At 40.5% G+C, this 25,588-nt stretch overlaps 1 protein-coding gene across 1 annotated transcript in view; it reads right to left on the reverse strand.

The window, feature by feature from the left end:
• PTPRM (protein tyrosine phosphatase receptor type M) overlaps positions 1-25,588 on the reverse strand; it is a 719,823-nt gene that overhangs the window by 375,393 nt on the left and 318,842 nt on the right. The window contains 2 exon segments of the mRNA XM_030552787.1: positions 11,764-12,057; positions 24,608-24,782. Coding sequence (XP_030408647.1) covers positions 11,764-12,057; positions 24,608-24,782 — 469 coding nt within the window.

The following is a 25,588-nucleotide window of genomic DNA, read 5'->3' on the forward strand; positions in this document are numbered from 1 at the left end:
TTAAAATAACAAGTTTAATCTACTATAACATTTAAAAAATATGGGCTCAGATCCTGCATGTGAATAACTTTACACATGGGAACAGTGCCACTGAGCTTTCCACATTACTGCCCAATTAAAAACAAATAAGTGTTTGCTTCACCAGAGCCATACTTTTAAATTACATCAGACTAAATCTTTATTATATTAATAGTAAGAAAGCATGTTTTTCAAAGAATGAAATCTTCCGCTTCAAGAACAATTAATTTATGAACATCTGTACCCAGTGGCCTAAAATAGACAGGTTTCTTGGATAAATCCATTAACTTCCATGAACAATTCCACTGGTTTACACTGATGTAATTGAGAACTGAATCTGACCCACAAGATACAAAAAATCTTATTTCTTTTTAAGCCATCACACTTTCCTAATACAATCAGCCTAGTATAAGCTTGCCTCTAAGATATTTTTGTAAGTTGTTCAGACTGAATACAAGGAAAGACTGATAAGGAAATAAACAAACAACAATACGTCTTTAAATGTGGCAAGGGCATGAAAAATACCATCATGGACTTGACGTTCATATTACAAAGATCAGCTGAAATGAGGAAAATGGTATATTTGTGTTTCAATGACTTCCAAAAAAGCATTTACAGAATCTGCAACTGGAAATTGTTCAACAAATTAAGATCTGTAGAGACTGATGGATACAAACTCCAAGTAATATAACAATTATACTGGAATCAGAAGGTAATTATAATGGTAGATGAAAATGGAAATCTAATAGAGATCAAGAGCAGTGAGAGAAGGGGTTGTATAGTATCACCAACTTTATCAACATTTATAATAAGCGTTTGATGAAATTAATGAAGAAACAGAAGAAGATATTAAAATGAATGGAGAATGGATTAATAACCTTTGTTATGCAGAAGACAATGCTATTGGCTGATTTAGAAGGTCTGATGAAGTTGGTGGAAATTATATATGAATATGGCAAAGAATATGGTCTAGAGTTGAATGTGGGCAAGACAAGAACAATGGTGGTATGTAAGGATTCTGGGAAAACATGCAAGATTCCTGTGAACTGCAAACTGGTACATCATGAGAAATTACTTCTACCTAAGAAGCATCTTACAGAAGATGGAAGATTAGATATTGAAGTTAGCACCATAATAGCAAGAGCAGAAACGACATTCTGGAAGAATAAACATCTTATCAGAAGGGACCACATAACCAGTGAAAAAATATTAGTGATTATTGGAAGTCAGCAAATCCTAGTCAGACATGCCATGAAATTAAATATTTGATCTGTGAGGTGCATTTTGAGAGGTTTAGTGAGCTATGCATATTTTCAGGCATCAGAAAGGAAAGCTGATGGCCAAAGAACACGAGGAAAGAAAAGATTTTGGATGGATCAAGAGGACTATTCAGCCACAAAGAGGTTAGTAGACGATCACAGAGAATGGGCTATCAAGGTTGCAAACTTTCCAGTAGAGGAAACACTGCGTAAGAAAAAAGAAGAACAGAGTTGAATCTGACCCACAAGATATAACAAATCTTATTTCCATTTGGGCCATCAAATATAACCTTATCTTATATCAGATTCTACATAAAGAAAACGAAAAAAAGGATAAAAAGGTCAAATCAAACTTGGACAAGCCTTGACCATCCTTTTAAAAAAATCCCCAAAAATAGTGTCAAAATGGTTTCATACAAAAGGTTTAGTCTCTACTATAATATTAGCACATGATCGGTCTAAAATATATATATGGAAGCCCTACGAAGGTTGAGATGTGAGTTAATCAAAAGAAAAATTCAAACTGAAAATTTACAGTAAGAGATTAGCTCTCTTAAAAAGAAGAAAAAACTTTCATATGGTGTAGTGAAGAATTTCACAGATAGTTTACATACTATGGTCAAGGAGCTCTTGACATGGACTTGAGAAGGAGCAAAATTCTGCTCTCACATCACTCACAGCCTCATTGAAGTCACTGGGACCACAAAGAGTTTCAGGACATATTTTAGCCCAAAGATTCTTATAAAACATCCAAGGAAAGTTGCTAGTTTGGGCTACCAGTATAAATCAAAATTAGCCAGGTCTCATTGGCTTTTCATTTTTTAAAACAAAATTACTTGGAATAAGAACAGTGAAGTTAATAGAATTATCGGCTATAATCAGATTACTTTCTGCTTCCTTGAAAACAAAAAATTCTGCTTCCTTTTCACACTCATCTTTGATGAATGCTTTCAATTTGCCTCAGCAGTTATTTTTCTGTGACACACCATTATCCAGTCACAAAATATAACCTCATTAAAAATATTGCACATGTAACCATATACTTAAGGCAGTTATCAGCAAGATACTGCTCTAGACTATAACTACACATCTTATTGTGCACTATTGCTCACACAAGTAGTGCTGTCCAAACTTGTGGATAGAAAGGGAAATGTGAAGAGATCAAAAGACTTTTGTGGGAGGGTGGGGAGGAGAGAAGAAGGCACATGACTTTTGTAGCCCAGGCCACCAATGAAAAAGAAACTTAGATCATCCATGACAGGTGTTTGTCTAACCTGCTCTTAAAAATCTCCAATGATGGAGACTCCATAACGTCCCTAGGCAATTTACTCCAGTGCTTTACCATCCTGACAGTTAGGAAGTTTTTCCTAATGTCCAACCGAAACCTCCCTTGCTGCAATTTAAGCCTATTGCTATTTGTCCTACTGATGGGTTTGTAATTCCTTGGGTTGTCTTTATTTCCCTTTATATAGATGGGCAGTATATTTGCCCTTTTCCAGTCTTCTGGAATCTCTCCTGTCTTCCGTGACTTTTCAAAGATAATTGCTAATGGCTCAGATATCTCCTCAGTCAGCTCCTTGAGTATTCTAGGATGCATTTCATCAGGCCCTGGTGACTTGAAAAAATCTAATTTGTCCAAGTAATTTTTAACTTGTTCTTTCCCTACTTTAGCCTCTTCTGATCCTACCTCATTTTCACTGGTATTCATTACTCTAGACGTCCAATCACCACCAACCTTCATGGTGAAAACCGAAACAAAAAAAGTCATTAAGCACCTCTGCCATTTTCACATTTTCTGTTGTTATTCCCCACCACCACCTCATTCAGTAACAGGCCTACCTTGTCCTTGGTCTTCCTCTTGCTTCTAATGTATTTGTAGAATGTTTTCTTGTAACTCTTTATGTCTTTAGCTAGTTTGATCTCATTTTGTGCCTTGGCATTTCTAATTTTGTCCCTACATACTTTGTTATTTGTTTATATTCATCCTTTATAATTTGACCTAGTTTCCACTTTTTGTAGGACCCTTTTTTGATTTTTAGATCACTGAAGATCTGCTTAAGCCAGGGTGATCTCTTGCCATACTTCCTATCTTTCCTATGCAGAGGGATAGTTTGCTCTTGTGTCCTTAATAATGTCTCTCTGAAAAACAGCCGTCTTTTATTGTTTTTCCCCTTAGACTTGCTTCCCATGGGATCTTACCTACCAACTCCTTCAGTTTGCTAAAGTCTGCCTTCTTGAAATCCATTGTCTTTATTTTACTGTTCTCCCTCCTACCATTCCTTAGAATCATGAACTCTACCATTTCATGATCGCTTTCACCCAAGCTGCCTTCCACTTTCAAATTCAAGTTTCTCTCTATTTGTCAAAATCAAATCTAAAATAGCTTCTCCCCTAGGAACTGTTTCCACCTTCTGAAATTAAAAATTGTCTGCAATACATTCCAAGAATTTATTGCATAATCGGTGCCCTGCTGTGTTATTTTCCCAACAGATGTTTCGATAGTTGAATTCCCCCATCACCACCAAGTCCTGTGATTCGGATAATTTTGTTAGCTGTTTAAAAAAAGCCTCATCCACCTCTTCTTCCTGGTTACGGGGTCTAGACTAGACCCTTACCATGACATCACCCTTGTTTTTTACCTCTTTCATCCTTACCCAGAGACTTTCAACAAGTCTGTCTCCGATTTCTATCTCAACCTCAGTCCAAGTGTATACATTTTTAATATACAAGGCAACACCTCCCTTTTTTCCTTTCCTATCCTTCCTGAGCAAGTTGTACCCTTCTATACCAATATTCCAGTCATGTGAATTATCCCACCAGGTCTCTGTGATGCCAACTGTTGTACAGTATTCTCTATATAGAGAGATATAGATATAATCCCTATAAAAACTCTAGTAAAAAAATTCTATGATAATCAGATGAAGACACTATACTCTGTAGTCATTATTTTTACTACTTTTTCAATTTTAAACTTCTTCTTAGCTTTTTAAGAAACCCTGGTCCTAGAGCACCTTGCTTACTGGTAGCCCAAGAAAGCCTATATTTCCTGACCATATTCACTTGATGTCTATCCAAAGACATCACTTGCATGCAACTTCCAAAGGAAGAATGTCACAATGTTGCAATACTGGAGAAAAGACAAGAATGTAGAATGCAATCTTTGGAATCAGACTTTTTTCCTAAAGTTAATCTCTGTCTGGACTAAGAAGACATTTTTGATTCTCTAATTTGGGTAGAACCACAGGTCTCTTGAGCCTCCATAGAGGACCCTCACAGAGATTGTACTTCTGGCTGAAGAGCATTAATTGTGGATAGAGGGACAGAGACCAGGCTCATGTAAAAAAATGAAATCTATCTTCAAAGTGTCCCTCTGAGTTACTGCATGCTATGATTAAACAATCAATACTTTTTATCTGTTTTTATAATCAATTAAATAAATGCCCAAGGAATTGTCAGTTTCCTTTTTAAGTAACTAACTAACGATGCAGAGTGGTATTTGACAGTGAAAGTTTCTTCTGAAAGAATAAATGCTTATATTGATAATCTTGAATTATAAATTATAGCTCTTTAATTCTCCCTCTTATAAAAATGAATGCTCTTCACAATCTAGCCTTACATGTCAGATAAAAAGATGAAACTTTTATAATGGAAATGTAATTATAGTACAAGTTTAGCCAGTTGTCATTTCAAAGCAATCCATAATTATCACAGGTCATAAAAAGTGATATTTTGTCATTTACTTGGCCAAATATGCCAGTTATACATCAGGTCATCTTCTTAAATTGAACACAGTACAACAGTAATGAAGTGAATTACTGAACAGACTTTTTTTTTAAAAAAGGATTGCAAATAAAATGGCTCTACAAATTGTCAAAACAAATAGCAGCTGACAGACAGTTTGATTTTTATTTTCAAAATGCATTAATTTTAATATCCAAAATGCCAATCAAGACTGATTAAATAGTTACTACACTCATTTGCTTTAAAATTATTTTCTCAGTATACAATAGTGCTAGCAGCTAACAAAGTCCAATGTAAACATTATTTATCTTCCAGAACACACTTTCTGGACCAAAAAACTCTATCAAAAATACACCAACCCAAAACACTTCTTGACTATATTAGTTTACAAACTAAAGTGTACTTAACAGTACCCCTCTACCCAGCTATAACGCGACCCGATATAACATGGGTTTGCATATAGCACGGTAGCAGCGGGGCTCCAGTGGTGCTTTAAAGGGTCCAGGGCTCCGGTTGCTGCAGGGAGCCCCGATCTCTTTAAATCACCGCTGGAGCCCTGCCGCCACTACCCCGGGGGTGCGACAGCAGGGCTCGGCTGGCGATTTAAAGGGCCCGGGCTCCCTGCAGCAGCTGGAGACCTGAGCTCTTTAAATCACTGCCGGAGCCCTGCCGCTGCTACGCCAGGGCTGCGACAGCGTGGCTCACCAGTGATTTAAAGGGCCTAGGGCTTCATCTGCTGCGGGGAGCCCCGGGCCCTTTAAATCACCGCTAAAGCCCTACTGCTGCTCCCCTGGGGCTGTGGCAGCGGGGTTTAGCCGGTGATTTAAAGGGCCTAGGGCTCCCCATGGCTGGAGCCCTGGGCTCTTTAAAATCACTGCTGCAGCCCTGCCACCGCTACCCCAATATAACAGCATTTCACCTATAATATGGTAGGGAATTATGGCTCCCCACGACCACGTTATCTCGGGGTAGAAGGGTATATATATTAATGGGTAAAATTGAAAAATATTCTTTGTTCCTTCCAAGAAATCTAATCCCGCTAAAGAGACCCAGTGATAAATATGGGCAGACACACAGATTTCTTTCTCCTGTTCTTAGAACAATAAAAAGGATGCTACAAAGATACTTTGATGTTAGATATGAAAATGTGCCTTAACTCAGATACCAGTAGCTAGTATTATATATTTGAAAATCTAGGTGTTAAGAATATTTTAGATGAATGGTCACGTTACTCATTCTAAAAGGATCATCTCAGGAATGAGATTACATTGGCTCTGGAATCCACCAGTCCAAAATCATAACCTTATTGACAGCCCTATTTCTATTGGTGGATCACATTTTTCTCTTGACATAGTATTCCATATTGTCATTCTGTACCACGGTTTCTTGCGTTCATATTCTATTGCCTTTTTTTATACTGACATTTACATATTGACATGGGGGGAAGGATAGCTCAGTGGTTTGAGCATTGGCCTTCTAAACCCAGGGTTGTGAGTTCAATCCTTGAGGGGACCGTTTAGGGATCTGGGGCAAAATCTGTCTGGGGACTGGTCCTGCTTTGAGCAGGGGGCTGGACTAGATGACCTCCTGAGGTCCCTTCCAATCCTGATATTCTATACTTACACTCTTAATATTCAAGTTTTTCATTTGTCTGTAATCAGCCTAATATAATTATGGGTCAGCTTCCACTTGGATTTCATGCAGATGTGCAATGGTGGGAGAGAGCACATGGAATCTTTCCCCATCCATTTATGTGGCCTACTTGAGGACTAGGGAGAATTTCAGCCCCACAGGGCAGACACTGGTTCCTCTCTAATCCCTTGGAGGATAGAAATGGGCAGAAAATGGCTCTAACACCCAGGGTCTGACCAGTAGAGTTGGGGTCATTAGATACTGGGGAGGGAGCAACCTCTTAAAAGCACCTACTGCATTAGATATAGGTGGGAGAAGCACTGCTGCTCCATGATCAGAGACAAGACGGAGGAAGATTTTTTTCCTCACCTTCGCTCTTTTTAACAGCATCTTCCCAGCACACAAATAATTTTCCCACACTGGTAATGAAGTGTGGATTTTTATCATAAAGCACAGAACAGCAACAGAAAATAAAAAGTGGATAATTCAGCATTTTTTAAATGAGATTTTTGTGTGTAAATCAGAACAAATTCTTCTTGCATTCACTATCAGTTTGTAAAATAAGCCCCAAGCCCTTGTCCTCCGAGAAGGGAGAGAAAATGCTAGCTAGAAACCGCATAGCCTGCTAGCTGGTGGAATACTTACTCTCATTTCCCTTTTCTGAACCAGAGCAAATTTATTTTCTTTTAAACTATCTGTCATATCAGCACGGAACTTTCATATGTTGCTGACCTTCTGGGACATCAACTTTATGCGATTCATTTCAAATGGATGACCCAAAACCTTAAAGAGTTCGTTAGGATTGTTTCTTTTTGTTGTTTCAAATGTATTCAATACACAGAATCTATATGGCAGAATGCTAAAGAAACAAGATCTAATATATGCTCAAGTTGCTATGTAATTATTATGTGCCTTGCTTACTTAAGTATTTGCTGGGAATTAGGATGTCTTTGCTATTTTATGGGAGATACTGTATGTTAATAACACTTTTTAAAACAAACGTAAAAAAGTAAATTAAAACAAATTATGTATAAATAATATTATAGCTGTGGACCCAAAAAAAAGCATGCAATCAAGGAAGGGATAACAGATAGCATGCATTTTAATACCCAAGTACAGTAACTCCTCACCTGACATTGTAGTTATGTTCCTGAAAAATGTGACTTTAAGCGAAATGATGTTCACCAGAAAAAAGACTACACACACACACATACACACACATAGAGTATAAAGTTTTAAACAAAAAATTTAATACTGGTACACAGTGATGATGACTGTGAAGCTTGGTTGAGGTGGAGGAGTCAGAGAGTGGGATATTTCCAGGGAATGCCTTACTGCTAAATGATGAACTAGCAATTGGCTGAGCCCTCAAGGGCTAACTCTCACACTCTACTGTACAAGGCAGCAGGAAAGGAGGGAGGGCATACAGTGACAGAGACACACACCGTGTGTGTGTGTGTGTGTGTGTGTGTGTGTGTGTGTGTGTGTGTGTGTGTGTGTGTGTGTGTGTGTGTGTGTGTGTGTGTTAGAGATGCGCATTTCCCCTTTAAGTATAAAGAGTGGGGTCAGAAGTACACTGCCTTGTTAATTAGATCACCAAGCTGAGAGTGGATTGGACCACAGCTGCAGCTGCCTGGAAACTCCCTCTGTCATGTGTCCCCCCTGCTCTATGGAAGATGGTGTAAGCGGGGTGCAGGGGAGGGGGACAGCCTCACATTAACCCTCCTCCCCACCCCCCACAGCAAGCAGGAGTCTCCGGGAGCAGCTCTAAGGCAGAGGGCAGGAGCAGCACATAGCAGTAGGGGGAGGGACAGCTGAATGCCAGCAATTGCTAGCCTGCTGGGCAGCTGCTGCACAGGGAACTTAGGGGAGCGGGGAGCTGATAGGGGAGCTGTCGGTGCACCCTGGTTACAACCACCCACCAGCTAGCTCCACTGGGCTGCTCTTCCTGAAGGCACTGGACAAAGCAGGCAGCTGCCGAAAACGATGTTAGAAGGGAGCATTGCACAACTTTAAATGAGCATGTTTCCTAATTGATCAGCAACGTAACAACGAAACAACATTAACCAGGCTAACTTTAAGTGAGGAGTTACTGTATAATAGGGGGCAACGTTAGTGACCATATATTTTGCTTTACATGTACAGGTATTTTGAGGAAATTCACTATACTTTGCCTTATTTAAATTTTCTCAACACTGTGATATGGGCGCAAAACTAATGTTAATTCTCATGGCAATAATAATTGGTCCACATTCCATATGTGTACAGGTGTGTGTGTGTGTGTGTGTAGAGAGAGAAAGCATGAGAATAATCAGTGATATACAGTATAAAAGAAGTGTTCTCATAAATAATATAGTTGGTGCTTTCTTAGCAGCAGCCACCATTTCACCCATGTCAAATTTTTGGAGTGTGGTGGCTTAAGATTCAAATTTTAAACTCCAAACTCACTCTTGCAGGTTTTGGTACCAGGTCAGACCCAAAACTAGCAAAGGCCTTTTTTCTGGATCTGATTCAAATGTAGAAAGCTTGAGCAAGAAATTCTAGAGATTTCAGTGCCACCACCCTGCACCCTAGCCATTGCTCTTCTCCAGTCTGAGCTCCGAACCACTACCTAACCCTAATCCTAATCCAAACATCATCTCTTCAAACCCTCTTGACAGAAAAATCATCTGCCATTTATATTATGTTTCATCGCAAGGAAACAAAGCACTTTTCAAAGCTAACCAATGCTGCTCCACTGTGGATGATACTGCCAACCTTGGAGAGATTGTTTTTTCTTTATATTCTTTCCATTCTATTTATAGATGCTTTTATTTACTAGAGCTAGAGACAGCACTTGTCTATTATAAGTCCCCGAAATCTCATTCTGCCAAAATAAAAACACAGTTCAAGCACTTTGGAGAATTATTGAATGTCTAACATGCTGCTTCAAGTCTCAAAGTAGTACTCTAGACCCAAAGGGAACAGGCAAGCAGCACACAATTATTAAAGCAATTACAAAGATACAATGATTCTTCTCTTAAAAGCCTCCTGTATTATTCATTTTATGGCACACATTTGAGAATGGCATCATTTCACTGCTACCCAGTTTAATTACTTTATTAGTTTATCAGCATCTCTTTTTTAACCCCTTGAGCCAGTTATTAGCCTGTCGCTCACTAGTAGTTAAACAACAACTACTACATCTTCAAAGCAGCATTTCCAGACATAAAAAAGCCAATTTGTGGAGCTAGATTTAATAGTGTCATTCATAATTTCAATTTTTCACTCAGCTTCCATTTTATGCATTTCATTTGAGAAAGGAATGCAGCAGGTTACTGGTTAGCTTAATGAAATCACAAATAATAGGGATATATTACAATAGTTTACCAGATAATAAAACACTTTGAGTTAACATTTTATGTGAATGGGTGTTTGTCTTAATGCTCCATAATACCTACCACTGAAATGACAGCAGAAAAAACATATGATGAATTTGCATGTAATTAAAGTTCTGTATTCTCCACGTAACTCTCTGAGTAATGATTCTCCACTAACTCATCTGACACTATTGTGTCTACTCACAGAAGCAGGAAATCAAAATATAAAGAAAAATAGATTCGTTTTAAGGTAGTTAGAGTGAGTCTGAAAGGAGTATATATAACTTGGAAAGATAATTATGTTTTATTCACTTAGGAAAGGCATCTTGGACTAGAGGCCCTTGTTAAAGGAACTCTGTAATGGATTTTATGCCAAAACATTTACTGTCCTAAAATCAATATATTCTAATGAGGAAAATCTTGGAGATCAGAAATACAGAGATACTTTATTATTGCCTTTTTAGTCCTATTTTTTGGGGAGGAGCGGCGGGAGTGCGATTGTAAAAAAACCCTAAACATACAAACCAACAAATACATACACAAAAAACAACAAATCAGCCACTATTTAGAATATAGTTTGGAGACAACAGCATATTACTAGGAAGCTGAAAAAGTCACTATGTCTACATTTGACATCACATACAGTAGGGTTTCTCAAACAGGGGTCGTCGCTTGTGCAGGGAAAGCCCCTGGCGGGCCAGGCCAGTGTGTTTACCTGCCCCATTCGCAATTTCGGCCAATCGCAGCTCCCACTGGCTGCAGATCGCTGCTCCAGACCAATGGGACCTACTGGAAGGCCAAACTCAAATGGGCCGCTACACTTTTGAAAATCTGCATGTACCTCAGTTCACAGTATTGCTTACTATAATTCATGTTCTGAAAGGGAAATTTGATTCTCAAAATTTGTCCCCATAATCTTATTTTCACCCTAGAAAACTCCTCAATTTTAAAACAAATGTTCAAGTCCCATAAAAAATGACAATGAAAATGCTGACATAAAAAATGTTTTGTATCTCACTATCCTTCATTTATTCTTCCTACAGCTGAATAGCAAATAAATAACAATGCTAATATCACTGCTACTTTTCTACAGGATTATTATACAGTTGTATTTCTACTATGGCCCTGCTTTGCATCCATTTACAAGCACATCAGCACCACTGATTACCACTTAACAATATAAGAGCCAAACGCTCTATACTACAACATAAATCACTGTATTTCATTTAACAAAAGGACCCACCGACAGCCATCCGAGAAAGAAGCCCTTAGTTAAATCCCATATATTAATGGAGACACAACAGTAAATGCATTTGCTACTATGAAGTCTATTTTTCCACATCATCTACAGACTTAAGAATCTGCTACTGACGCCAAAAAATAGCTACTAATTTGAGCTCAGAAAATAACGGATAAAAGCTAGCATTGATGCAGGTAGGATATCATGAAATGAAGGGAGCCCAACAGTACATCAGGAAAGTCTGCTGTTTTGAAACTGCACTGTATTCTGCACTGTATTCTGTACTAATTAATGCCAGTCATGAACAGGTATGATTTAATGTACCATGACTTCTTAGGTTGGCTTCAAGGTCATCATTCGCAAAAGCTAAATAGTTTATACTTATAAGTATTCTGGACTTAGTTTCTGTGTCATGCAGGTTCAAGCTATACAGTGACAACTGTTAGTAAAGTAGCTTGCTAGTTTCAACCAAAGCAAAGTGTTTACAATTTTCTGGCTTCCTTCTGGTACTCACCAGCACATTTTGTCCTTGTTTTGAGAGCTGGGCCTGGGGATCCGGTACCTCCTTCACCCGGTCTTGTAAGCAGCACACTGATTTCATATTCTGTATCAGGATCCAGGTGCCCGATTTTGTAGCTTGTGGAGTCTACTGGCTGTCTGTCATACCAGCTTCCACTTGAAGTGTGATACTCTACCTCCCTCTCAATGATCGGCCCATCCCCATTGATGGAATTAGCATTCAACTGTATCCATAAGTAGGTTGCACCAACTGAAGACAACTGAGGGGGCGCAATGGGAACAGGTGGCTCTATAACAAAAAAAAATTGTAAGCAGTTATTCTACCAATATTTGTTTCTACTTCCAAAATATCAAACAACAATCTTCACTAAACCATATTTGGAAGTCTGCCTTAAAAATACCAAACAAACATAAATATAAGAGATTATAAACAATGTCAGAGTTACCTATTTATTGTGTAAGGATAAATCACAACACAGAAACTCCTACTCATAAAGACCTGCTAAATGTACTTTTTCACATTATGTTACTGAAAGGTTAACATATAGACTCCATTTATATAAACATTCCAAACAACTTGATTTTATATTTTACCTATTCACCAAATGTTAGCTGTGTGCATTTCCAGCATCCTTTTCACTTGCAATTTAAAAGGGAGGTGAACCCAAGTTCACATGTTAAGACATCTCTCTCTAGGTGTAACCTGTGACTTGTATTCAAAAGTAATGTATTTAATTAAAATGGATATTTGAGTCCATTTCTGATGGCAGCCATCTTGCTGAATTGTGATATTATTTGTGATGAAAAGGAAATGAGAATATTTATTTTCAAAAAAATTTAGTTTGTGCTTCTCACTATGTAAACTTTCAGGCTTCTGAGCTGAGCAGAGTGGATGAATTGTTCATTCAGGTTCAGTATACTGCACTTTTCTATCTAATATGAGGCAGTGTTGTCAACCTGAGCAAGCCCAGAGCTGGGAACTAGGAATTCCTGAGTTCTTGTTCTTATTCTGACTCTACTTTGCATAATGACCTTGGGCAAATCATTTTATGCTAGTTTCCCTAACTGCGAAAGGGATATACTACCACCTCATATACCAAACAGTTTGTTTTCAAAATACTTTGAAAAAAGTTTGTTACTGTGTGCTAGTAATAAGCAGATATATATCACTTTCCATTTTCAAACTACGTGCTGTGTATACTCAATCATAAGCCAGTTCATTTATAAGCTGACCCCCCACTACCCCAAGATGGATAAGTAAAAATGGAAATTTTTTATGACTCATTCATAAACCAACCATATAATTCAGGGGTCAGCAAACTTGGGCTCCCAGGCCATCAGGTAAGCCACTGGTGGGCCGAGATGGTTTGTTTACCTTGAGCGTCCGCAGGCACGGAGGTACACCAAGTAAATAAACTGTCCCAGCATGCCAGCGGCTTACCTGATAGGCCGGGACAGCAACTGATGGGGAAATTTTAGGTGGGGGGGGAATAACCCCTGTGACCACCCCCCACATGACCCCACCCCTAGCCTGGGGCCCCCCACACTCTCCTCATCCCATCCCTTCCCAACTTAGCTGGGGTGGGCCAGGTAAGGATTTCTCTGGCCTGGCCAGAGCTGCTCTAGCACTGGCAGGCTGGGCAGCACAGCCACAGCTTGCCTGCCCTGGAGCTGCAGCTGCTATGGAGGCTGGGGGGAGAGCAGCGTGGCCAGAAGCGAAGAGACTCTGGCCCCACCTCTTCCCTTCTGGCATTGCTGGCTGTGCTGCCTTCTCTTGCTCCCTCTGTTTGGGGGAAGGGCTGTGTCCCACCTCTCCCTCTTTCTATATCCGTTCATAGGCTGACTCCCTTCTCTGATACTTCCCTTTTTTACTAAAAAAATTTGGCTTATGAAAGAATATATATGGTAACTGCTATAATTTCAGGCTGCCATCTCTCATATGAAAGGTAAATAATGATACATTCATTTTTTTCCTACACAATCAGTCTGAGTCACCACTAAGTTATTCCACTTTCATGCCAATGTTACTCCACTGATTTCAACTGGGTTACCAGGGTAAAACTGTTGTAACACAGTGGCTAATCAGGTTCACTGGAATGGAATCATGCCAGTGTAACAGAGGAGAATTTGGCCCAACATACTTAAACCATGAAGAGCAAGAAGGTTTTTGTTTTTTCTTATTCTGTGAACAGTACCCAAACAAAGAAGAATAAATGCTTGTTCTCCCACAACAGTTTCAGTTCTATATGATGTTCTGATGTACATTTGCTAATATGTTAACATATCACTTAAAAAAAAAAAAGAGGCTGCATGCGTGTTCCTCTCAAGAATTCTGATTGGCCTCAAAGTGGAAGCTTAAGTGAGGGAGGGAAAGGGACAAACAGTAGGTGAGGATGAGGTTGTAAGGAATGGAGTGAAACTAATGATTTCCTGATGATTTAAAGTGGTCAATATCCTGTTTTAACTGTAAGGTTGTTTATACTACAAAATTAGGTCAACTTAAGCTAGATTGACCCACCGTCACCGCAGTAATTAAATTGGCTTTTGGTGTCCACATTACCCTCCTTCCGCTGGTGATGCACATCCTCACCAAAAGCGCTTGCACCGACTGAAGTGGGGTATTCTGGAGCACTGACAGCTGGAGTGTGGGGCACTGACAGCTCCACAGGTCTTACAGCTGAAGCCCCTCCGCCCCAGGGCTGACAGCCTGAACTGTTGCAGGGTTCAACTGCAGAGCAGGGAACTTACCAGCAGTGAAATTGACATTCTTTTCAGTTTCATGGCTGCTGCTATTTCACATTTTGCCTCACCCGGGGTCTGACAGTCTGAGCCAAAGACAAAATCTAAAATAGCAGCAGCTGTGACACTGACAAGAATGTCAATTTCTCTGCTGATAGGCTCCCTGTTGTGAAATTGAGGCTCATGCGGGGCTCACAGCTTGGGCTGTTAATGTTGGGGAATGGGGAGAGAGGGTTGACAGCCAACAAGCAATGTAAGTAGTGCAGTGTCTACACAGACACTGCATCGCCCTAACTGCATTGACCTAAGCGCTACGCCGCTCATGGAGGTGGAGTTGTTAACTCAATGTAGTGGGAGACTTACATAGGCAGGATCACCATTGTAATGTAGACAGACAGACAGACAGGGCCGGTGCAACCATTTAGGCAATGTAGGCGGTCGCCTAGGGTGCTGGGATTTGGGTGGCGCCATTTTCTTTGGCAGTGACTTCGGCGGATGGATCTTCGGCTGCCCCAGTCGCCGCCAGCATTTAGGCGGACGGAGCTGGGGCAGGGGAGTGCGGGGAGGGCCGCCAGCAGCAAGTAAGGGGGGGGCAGCATGCAGAGGAACTTGCAGCCCCAGCTCATCCCTGCCCCGCAGCGGTGAGCTGCTTCACTTCTCCCACCTCCCAGGCTTGCAGCGCCAATCAGCTTAGGTGCTGCAAGTCTGGGAGGCGGGAGAAGTGAAGCAGCGATGGCGTGCTCGGGGTGCTCGTGCGCGGAGCAGGGGTGAGCTGCCGCAAGGGAGTTGCCTCAGGGGGGAGGGCGGGGAGCTGCCGCAAGAGGTGCACCTCAGGGCGGAGGGTGGGGAGCTGCCGCGGGCGGTGCCTCAAGGTGGGGGAGGGGCGCAGGGTGGAAGTTTCGCCTAGGGCACGAAACATCCTTGCACCAGCCCTGCAGACAGAGTTAGGTTGATGTAAGCTGTCTTATGTCAACTTAACTCTGTAATGTAGATGAGGCCTCGATAACTAACACGGACTTCTCTTACAAAAAGTAGGATAAGCATACTTAATTTATTACTGAAGAAGACTTGATGTACACTAAGTATACTAAAAGTCTATTTTCTCTTATGGACGGAGGAGCAAGAGATCTATATTATATCTTTATTGGAAAATAGACCCAATAAACCCCTATTTTACATGCTACTGCCAGGCCTAGATCTGTGCCAATAATAATGACTGCACTTGGATAGTAAATGCCATGCTGAAGTATGACATCACATAATGGGAAGATACAAGATACATTACCTATTTTTGCCTTAATGAGATATTCTCACTGATTCCGAAAGAAAAAAACAGGGTAAAACTAGACAACAGTCCAAAGGTCTCCAAAGATGCTTACGAATTATTACTACTTAGTACAGACACACAAATCCAGTTTAAACTATAGTGGTAAGCTACTACATGTAGAGTACAGCAATATCCTATAAGCTTTTTAATTTTTATCAAGAAAAACTATATTATATGTCAGCATCAATATAGGACAAACTCTAGCTTCAGCTTCTGGGAATTAGAAATTTAGTAGAGTTTTATTGACATTATTGTTTCTGAAATATATTACTATGGCTTCCTGTAGAAACTGTATAACTTTAAATAGTTTTGATTTAATTCAAAATGATTAAGCATCAGTTGAAATCATTAGGCTCCCTCTTGAACCAGGACGTGAAATAGAACTTTTATAGAGCATTCTAAGCCATTTATGTAGCCAGGCTGAAAGAACAGTTAATTACTTTCGAGTTTCAAATGCTAGTAATGGCTGTTCAACTGCTATCAAAATGCAAACTCAGGAGTAAGGTCATAAAGGTCAGTAGTTACACCAATTCATTTAAAGTCTTACAAGTATTTGAAATAGACATTGTTTTATTGCTTTTTCATCCCCTGGGGTATTTTTTCATTTCCCTATGACCAAAGTACAAAATAGGTTCAATTCAGTTGTGTGGTTCCAGCAAAAGCCTGCACATATCACGATTTTACTCTGAAGGTAATCTTCCAGCTAACGGTTGAGCACGTATAAAACAAACCTATCATCACACATATAGCACTTATATTTAATTGGCAATTGGCTAAAAAAATAAGGGTCCTGAAGTTAAGTATATACTGTAACAGAAGAAAATTGAAGTAGTAGAGGATATGAAATGAAAGATAAATGGCTATATTATTTCTGCATATGTTAAAATATGAAACTTTATATAATGAACTCATAATGACCATTGTTTTACCCAAGTTATTCCTTCATATAGCTTAGCTTTTCCTCCTTTTCACTAGAAGGAGTGTTTTTGTGTATGACGATGAAGAGTTGGGATCTGTTCCATTAAGTACCAGACTCTGCATATGTTATAGTTGGGAGCAGCATGGGTTTTTTCTTCCCTTGGAGGCAATTTTAGTGGTGGCCATCAAATAGAGTCTCACTAAATATCCTAAATATTTTCTCATCTTTATTTCTCCAGCCTTCCAGATACAGGTGCACTGTATCTTAATTTGAAAATAGTTGGCTTAACCAAAAAGATATATTTTTAATGGCTGTAGGAATTATTTATATTTAAAATACACTTTAATTTGTTTTGTGGGGAGTTTGCAGGTAGCAATATCAGGGCAATAAAACTATTTAAGTTAGAAAAAGTTATTTCTCACTTAACTCTTATGGATGTAAAGTAAACCAAGCTATTCGATACTGCAACCCCCTTTTCAGTTTGGCTTTTAAAACTACAGTAAATATCAATACAGACCGATAAAGAAAGTTCATTTCTTCATGGAGCAGATTTAGTGCTTTAACAACTCTGGACCAAACACTCTCCTGTTACAGCACCAGAAGTTAATGTCCATTGATGGCAGAACAATGGAAAGCTTTAAATAGATGCTATAATGGTGGCCAACACCAATGGACCAATTAAAATGAGAACAAAAACAGTACACCCAAAATGAAAAGTAGCCTTTTGCTTATGCTAAAGGAGTTACATGCAATAAAGTAAAATATTAAATACATGTACAAATATGGACTTGTATGTATATCTATCTATCTATCTATGCATGCATACATATAGACATACATACAGAGAGAGAGAGAGAGAGAACGAGAGAGCGCACAATCCCAATATTTAGGCTGCCTTACACTTTAATTATAAAATTCTTCTGAACATTTTTGGAAGAGCTCTAGCACTTCCCTGGTTTTCCATAAAGACGTGAAATTTGGCAGGGAGAATAGCCTTGGAAGCAGAGAGTTCCTTTTCTGTCCTCATGAAAATTTGTTCAGTTTAAAATGAGTTACACACTGTCAAAAACAAATATGCCCTGTCTGTTGATTACTTAGTAGAGCTTGTTCCAGGACTGCAAGATATCTGACTTCATAGCAGTCACGCTTTTGTGTTAAGAGAAGCTGTTATGGAATCTTGCACATTCTGGGCTTAAGTAGGCTTTAAAAAAAAAGTAATTAGCAACTGGTTAAAAACACTCAAAGATTTGGAATTTCAGAGTTAGTTCCATCAAGATGATTCAGCAGGTACAGAGCAGGTGAGGTGGCCAAAGCTACATGACAGATATATTCTCACTGAGCCCTGCAATTTTTCATTTGGATCACAGGATCGTAGAAACATAGGCTTTCTAATTTCCAACCTAAATCTCCCTTGCTGCAAACTAAGCTGATTACTTCTTGTCCTACTCTCAGCAGACATGGACAACAATTGACCACCATCCTCGTTATAGCAATCTTTTACATATTTGAAGACTGTTCTGTCCCCCTCAGCTTTCTCTTCTTGAGATTAAACATGCCCAGTTCTTTCAACCTTTTCTCACAGATCATGTTTTCCAAACCTCTCATCATTTTTATTGCTCTCCTTTGGACTCTCTCCAATTTCTCCACATCCTTCTTAAAGCGTGTGGCCCATCACTAGACACACTACTTCAGCTGAGGTCTCACCAAATGTCAAGTCCCACTCTGAAGCATGGAGGTGCTACAGCTTTTCAAAGAAAAAGGTCACCAGAATTTTTTTAACATGGGCAAAACAACGTATTTTTCCCTGGCCTCACTCTCAAAAATTATTCAACTGTGGTGTTTTAAATTTTCCAGAAAAATACAGCTCAAAGTGTCACGGCTGGTTTGTGGGCAGCCAAACCTAATAGTCATAGCCAGAATGCGCAGTCACGAGACAGGAGTCAAGAGCTGGCTCTGTCCAAATACTGAGAGGTCAGAAGCAGATGACACACTGGAGATCAGAGCCATGAGGCGAGAATGAGGCCAAGTCAGGTCTATCACAGGTGTTGGAGGTGCTGAAGCACCCCTGGTTTGAAGTGGTTTCCATTGAAGTGGTTTGGTTCAATGGCTCTCAGCGCCTCCACTATACAAATTGTTCCAGTGTCCCCGGTCTACCCAATGGTGAGAGGCAGGAGACAAACTGGAGGTTGGGATGCCAAGAGTGAAGCTATGTCAGGATACCAGGAAATCAAGCCAAGGAAGCAGGAATGGGTAGCAGGAGCAGGAAGCAAAAGGCACCCAGTCCAGAGCAGAGTGGAACCCAGTTGTTTGATCAGCTTCCTGTTCCTGTTGGTGGTTTAAATACGGTCAGTGGCCAGTCAGCTGCTCTGGGATAGCACCAATAGGACCTTGGGGCAGAGTTATCATCAAGCTATAGGCTACCAGTTGGAGGACTGGAACAAAGGTCCAGGTTTGAGACCCAGGGGTCATTACATCACCCTCTCCTCTAGAACATGGATCCAGGTTTCTCAAGGTAGCTGCCATGGAAGGCCCAAACCAGAGCAGAAGCATGAACGTGAACATTTTCATCTGGCTCCCAAGCATTCCTGTGGGCCATAATCTTCCTAATCAGTCAGGTACCATAATTCTCCTTGCTTGATCTTACAGTCAAGGACTTTGTGAACAATGTATTCCTCTTGACCTGTATTTGCAACAGTGGGGGTGGTGGTTGGGCTATATGGGGAAATGTGTTCTCAGTGTACGCTTTAGAAGTGAGACACGGAATATGGGGTGGACTCTATAGGATTGAGAGGAGCTCTAAAGTGACCATGTTGTTTTGTAGCCAAATCTGGACAGGCCAAGGAACTGGCAATCTAGTTTCCGAGACTGTTTGACTACAGAGGTGTTCTGTTGAAAGTATGTTGAAAGCCATACTTTTTGCCCTATGAAGTAGGAGATGGAGACCTGTTATACATGCACTTTTTGTATTCCCTCTTGACCTTGTCAAGGTGTCCCTTCACGTTCTCTTGAATGTGATGGATGTGTTGTACTAGGTCTGAGGCAGATGCACTGGGGGAGGATATGGACAATTGTAGGTGAAATCGGTGGTGGTACCCATAGTTGATAAAGAAGGGGCTGTGGCCTGCAGATACATGGTTCACATTATTGCACGAGAACTCTGCATAGAGTAATGGTGAAGACCAGTCATCCTGGTGACAACTGATGTAGCATCGTAAGTATTTGAGCATCTCGTTGATTCTTTCCATTTAGCTGGTCAATCAAGGATGGTAGGCAGAGGACAGGTGTGTTTGGCATGTTTCAAAAAATTTGAAATGACCTCTAGTAGAAATTTACAAAGCCTAAAAACTGTTGTAGGTCACACATATTGTGGGGGCATGCCCTCTTGCAGATAGATCCATGCAAAGCTCAACCAATCTTGATTCTTTCTGTGGACAAGATGAAACCCAGGAACTCAGCTGAGGTCTGATCAAATGCATACTTCTTAAATTTAGCGTAAAGACCATGTTGTTATAGTCTCTCCAAAACTGTGTGGACGTGAGTGGCATTTTGGTCCAGATAGATAATATACTGATCTTCTCAAACTAAGCATACCACCATGAACTGGTCCAGTACGTCTCATAGCACATCTTTCATTAAGTGTTGGATCCTCTCTGGGGCATTAGTCAGTCCAAATTGCATCAATATATATTCAACATGGCCATAAGGCTCCAAGAGGTTGTCTCTTTCAGACATAGAAGTAATTCTAAGCTTCCCAGAGATCCAGTTTTGTGAATATGTGAGCAGTCCCCACACGGCCCAACAACTCTGGAATCAAGAGTAGCAGGTAATGGTTCTAGATTGTTGATTTGTGAGCCTAAATCAGATAACACAGAGGCAGAGGCTGATATCCCTCTTTGTAGTTAATAAACTGGTATGGAAATTTTTAGCTCAAAATTTTAACATTCAGCAAAGTTATAAGCAACTAAAGACAGGATCTTATACTGGAAAGTGTCAGGCAGTGCTACCAGCTCTACTTATATGCGAGACAGGTATAGAGAAAAACAGGCACAGGCAGGCAAGCAAATAAAGAGAATATACACACTTAAATATACTTAAGCATTCTCTATTTCACAACTGTTGACACCCTTGATGACAAGTCTTTAATAATTTCTTAAATCTTGCCCTGGTCTCAAAATGATCTTGCCCTCAATTTTGTAACACACTCTTTCTTCTAAAGGTCCAAAACACACTGAATTCTATTCAAAGTGCTAAATCTTCCATTTGACAAGATGCAGAAATAAGAGCCACAGACTGTACAGATGGCTGCCCTTACTTAAAAACCTAACAAACCTCCTACTAACCAGTCTGACACCTAGGTTTACCTTGTTTGAACTCAATAAGCAGTTCATATTCTAATAATCTGATGTCCTTCTCAGAAAGGTTCCTTCTGTTCTCCTAAATTTAATCTATGCTGGATCTGACCACTATTAGAAAAGTTCAATCCATGGACCATATATAGAAGACTAATTTACTTTACCAAATACACTTATTCAATTCCACCCCACTCTTTTGCTTTTTGTTCAGTAGTTGATTACTTTTATGTCACCTATTAGAAAAGAGCGGCTGTTTTTTACAATAAGCAGGTGATCTGACAAGACCAATTTCATGGCTCACATTAGACAGAGATAAAGTGACATTTCAATCCAATTCCCTGACAAACAGATGAGGATATTGTGTAGTCTGAACACACAGAATGACAAGTCACTGACTCAGTTCAGTCTTTTCCATCAGAACAAACAGTTAGGTAAATTGAAAAGTTTCCTTTTAGGATTTATTTAAATGAAGCAGTCATTACTTTTATTCACTTTCATGTAAAAGACAGAAGATGTATAAACAGTAGTCTTTGTCTTTTCTTCTTGATGTGTGGAGACCTAATACATTATTTAATGGCAAACTTTTTGTTCACTAACCAGGCAATATTCATATTTACCAGAATAATAATGTACAACAATAACATACCATTGGGGGTTAACTGACAGCTCTTTAATGGCTTCCCCCCCCATATACTAAAGGCTATGTTACACCCATCCCTGCTCAGATACACAAGTTTAGGGTAAGGATACAATGAGCTTTCCTATCCCTGCACATGAGCCAGGCACAGTTAGGGTTGCCAACCCACCCGGTTTCACCGGGAGTCTCCCAGAATCAGGCCTGATTTCCTAGAGGCTACTAGAGCCAAACTGGGAGATTTTAGGCACTGAAAGTCTAGTGGTGCAGAGGGACTAAAGCAGGCTCCCTGCTTGCCCTGGCCTTGTGCCGCTCTCAAAAGTGGCTGGCATGTCCCTGAAGCCCCTGGGAGGGGCGTGGCAGGTATCTCCATGCATTGCCCCCACCTCCAGCGCCGACTCAGCAGCTCCCATTGGCTGCTAGGAACTGCGGCCAATGGGAGCTGGGTGGCACTTGCGGGTGCAGGCAGCACACAGAGTCCCCGGTGACAGTGAGTGAGGGTGGGGGAGAGCGAGCGATGGAAGAAGAGGGGATGGAGTGAGCAGGGTGGGGCTTGGGAGAAGGGGCAGGGCAAGAGTGTTTGGATTTGTGTGATTAGATAGTTAGCAACCCTAGGCACAATCCCAGTTCTTGTGCTCCCTGGACTGGCTCCACAGCCCAAAGGAGTTAGCAGTCTTTCCATTAACTCGCCCATTCTTGGGGCACTAGAGCCTGGTTGGTGCCTTCCTGCCACATGGCCTGGGGGAAAAACTGCGTAGAGGATCCAGACAGAGACTCCAGATGGTAGAGGCAGAAACAGCCAAAACAGGGACCCTTGGACACTCAGAGTGCTTTCTACAATTTTGCCTGGATTTTTTTCTGCCCTGTGCCTGACTGGCCGTTTGCATCAACCCTCACCCTCCTTCTCCCTCACAATCTATTCACCTGTCAGTCCATACATGCTCCTCTTTTCCTCTTCTCCCTTGCCCTGTCCCCCTTCTCACCTTCCCTTTTCTTTCTGATCACTTCCTCTTCCTCCTCATTCCCCCTTTGCTGAGCTTCTGTGGTATTGTATTCTCATGACGTCCTCTTACCTTATTGACCCAGCTTTCAGCATTTCCTTCAGGGCTCATTCTCCAGCCCCTCCTTCTCTTTGCTGGAGTCCTACATATTTACATTCTAGGCCACATCCTCGTCTTCCTCTACTCACTCATTCAATCCCACAGGTCTATGCCGACTCCCACCTCTTCTGCTGTATTCTTTCCTTTTCGCCATCTGTCCATTCTAATTACCTAGATACATTTTATATCACACCTACCACCACAATATCTTACAAGTGCCCTGTTTATCCACTGGCTAAACTACAGCAACCTCTTATAGAGCTGTGCGTATTTTTTCCAAAACTAGTGGATCCATTCAGAAGTGTTAACCTGTCGCTTAAGGCCAAAAAATTAAACTGCCCTGATGATGGATTAAGGGAGTAGAGTTTATTGAAATTAATTCCCTTACCCTGCTATTCCCTGTTCTATCACCTCCTTTCACACCAACCTAGGGTGGCCAGATGACAAGAACAAAATATGAGGACACTGCCGCCGAAGCAAAAAAAAAAAAATAATAAAAATTAAAAAACCAGAGCGCTACCGAAGCCAAATATCGGGACAAATGGCACCCCCAACCACATATCCGTCGGGACACGGGACAGACAGCTGAATATCGGGACAGTCCCAATTTTATTGGGATGTCTGGTCACCCTACACCAACCACAACACTGGGGCCATACAGCTTATGGGAGTTATGATCCTGGCTCAAAAAGAAGAGAAAGATGGGCCCTCTCTAGCTTAGAGGATGCTATTTTTTAAAAAATCTGCTATTGTGGTGGGGACTTCTTTACCCCCATCAGTTTTCAGGGACAGTGCATCCTGATCCTAACTGCCTAGGGGGTTTGGTGTGGGGACACTCTCTATGTCCCCATTCACCCACCAAATAAAATATTAGTTTCTTTGGAGGTGAAAGGAAAGAGACGATAAGTCAGTCTTCAGTCCCAGGCCCTCTTCTTGTCTGGTAGGTATGGAGCTGTCAGCCAGAGAGATGTAACACATTTAGATGGCATGGAGCTTTATAAAAAACATATCAGTTAATGGCATATCAGTCATACAAGAACTGACCTTGCCCCATTTTAGCTGTAGGGTTCCTGTTCACTATCTATAGCATTTGGCCTTATCTGTGACTACTCCCTTTAGAAAGTAGGAATCATGAACAGATTAGGTGGCCATTGTTATGGTTAAGTACTCTTCAGACTCAGGATCAACCTCCACGTTAGAGTACCCTGCAGAGCTTCCAAGGGCCAGCTGCTACAGAATCTGTATTTCTCTGAAAAGATCCCAAATATATTCTCTCAAAATCTGATATAAGAAGAAGGAAGCAAATAGAACACAATATAGTTGCATTAGCACTGTTTTCTATGATGCAATTGGTCATGTTCATACATGTTCATTTCACATTTTGAACTTTTCCTGCTGTTTTAATATCTCCCATACGCTGAATAGTTATATTTTAAGAGTTTCCCTTTATTTTCTCATAGCTCACACTAAATACATTTTTAGGATGAAGCCTCCACATAGGAGATAGGTTGCAAGGAACATACATATATTTTTAAATAATGCTTTTAGTACACAAGCAATAGTAGAATTTAATAAATAACCCTCCAGTGTGGCATCTCCCACCAGTCTTTAAGAGCAGGACAGGATCTTGAGATTTACGTAAAATGGCCTGAGTCACAGGACCTTTTTGCTGAGTCCCATTGGCTTTAATGGGCTATGGGTGACATACTTAACAATTGCATGCTCTTATTTCATACACCAAATATGTACATATTATATTCCGAAATACCTTTGACTATGAGTTCTGCATAGCTTGATACTCCAGCTCCTCCTTCTGTACGAATCATGCAGCGGTAATTGCCAGCATCTCGCTTTGTAGCATTCACCACATTAAAAAGAGCTACGAATCGACGATCATTAGACACCTTTATGTCCTTCAAAGGTGCATCCCTTACATAAATGCCCTAGAGTAAGACACAAAAGTAAAAATATTGTTTTAAAATAAAAACATACTGAAAAACAACTTTATTTCTCCAACTCTCTCAAAAGAGGGGGACCTGGAGTTTCTGAGAGCTGAACCCTTTCTTATTCTGAATTTCCACAGGATTGAAAGGAAACATCATTCCCCTAGTGGAAGAATTCACAGAAAACCCTGAGAGGAATCTGTGATGTTGCACCCCATAATGCTTATGGAAATATGCTTATGAGTGTAAATATGACATAACTGGAATATGTTTTATGCTGCATATGCCATGTAACATATATTTGCAAAGGTTATGATCTATCGACTATATTCATCCTATTTGTATGCATGTATCATTTTTATATCTGAAGTTATAAGTGTTGGCTCTAGGCTTGTATTTAAAGTGTTTGCTGTAGGAAGCACATAAGAGATTTGGTCAACACAGTGTGACGGGGTTGGGTTATTCAAGTAACTGGGAGTACTTAACTAGCAATGTACTTTGGAGACGCCAATCCACATCTGAGCTTTCCTGGGAACATTCAAACTAACATGTAAACAATGGTGTTGGCCTGCAAAAAGCTGAATCATTCAGAGACATGTGACTTGCCCAGGTGGCTAGAGATCCCATCTTGTGGCTGTGAGGTGGGAGAAGAGAAAGATTATATAAGCCCCTAGAAACCCCTTCATTTTGTCTTCAGCTGGCTCAAGAGATAGGCTCTCCACCCCAAAGAGATGCCTGAAAGAAACTGGAACAAAGGACAGTAACTACAGGGGTGTGAGTGATTGCTGGACCCAGACTATGAAGGA

The sequence above is a fragment of the Gopherus evgoodei genome, chromosome 2 (assembly GCF_007399415.2).
Source record: "Gopherus evgoodei ecotype Sinaloan lineage chromosome 2, rGopEvg1_v1.p, whole genome shotgun sequence".
In the NCBI taxonomy this organism is placed as follows: domain Eukaryota; kingdom Metazoa; phylum Chordata; order Testudines; family Testudinidae; genus Gopherus; species Gopherus evgoodei.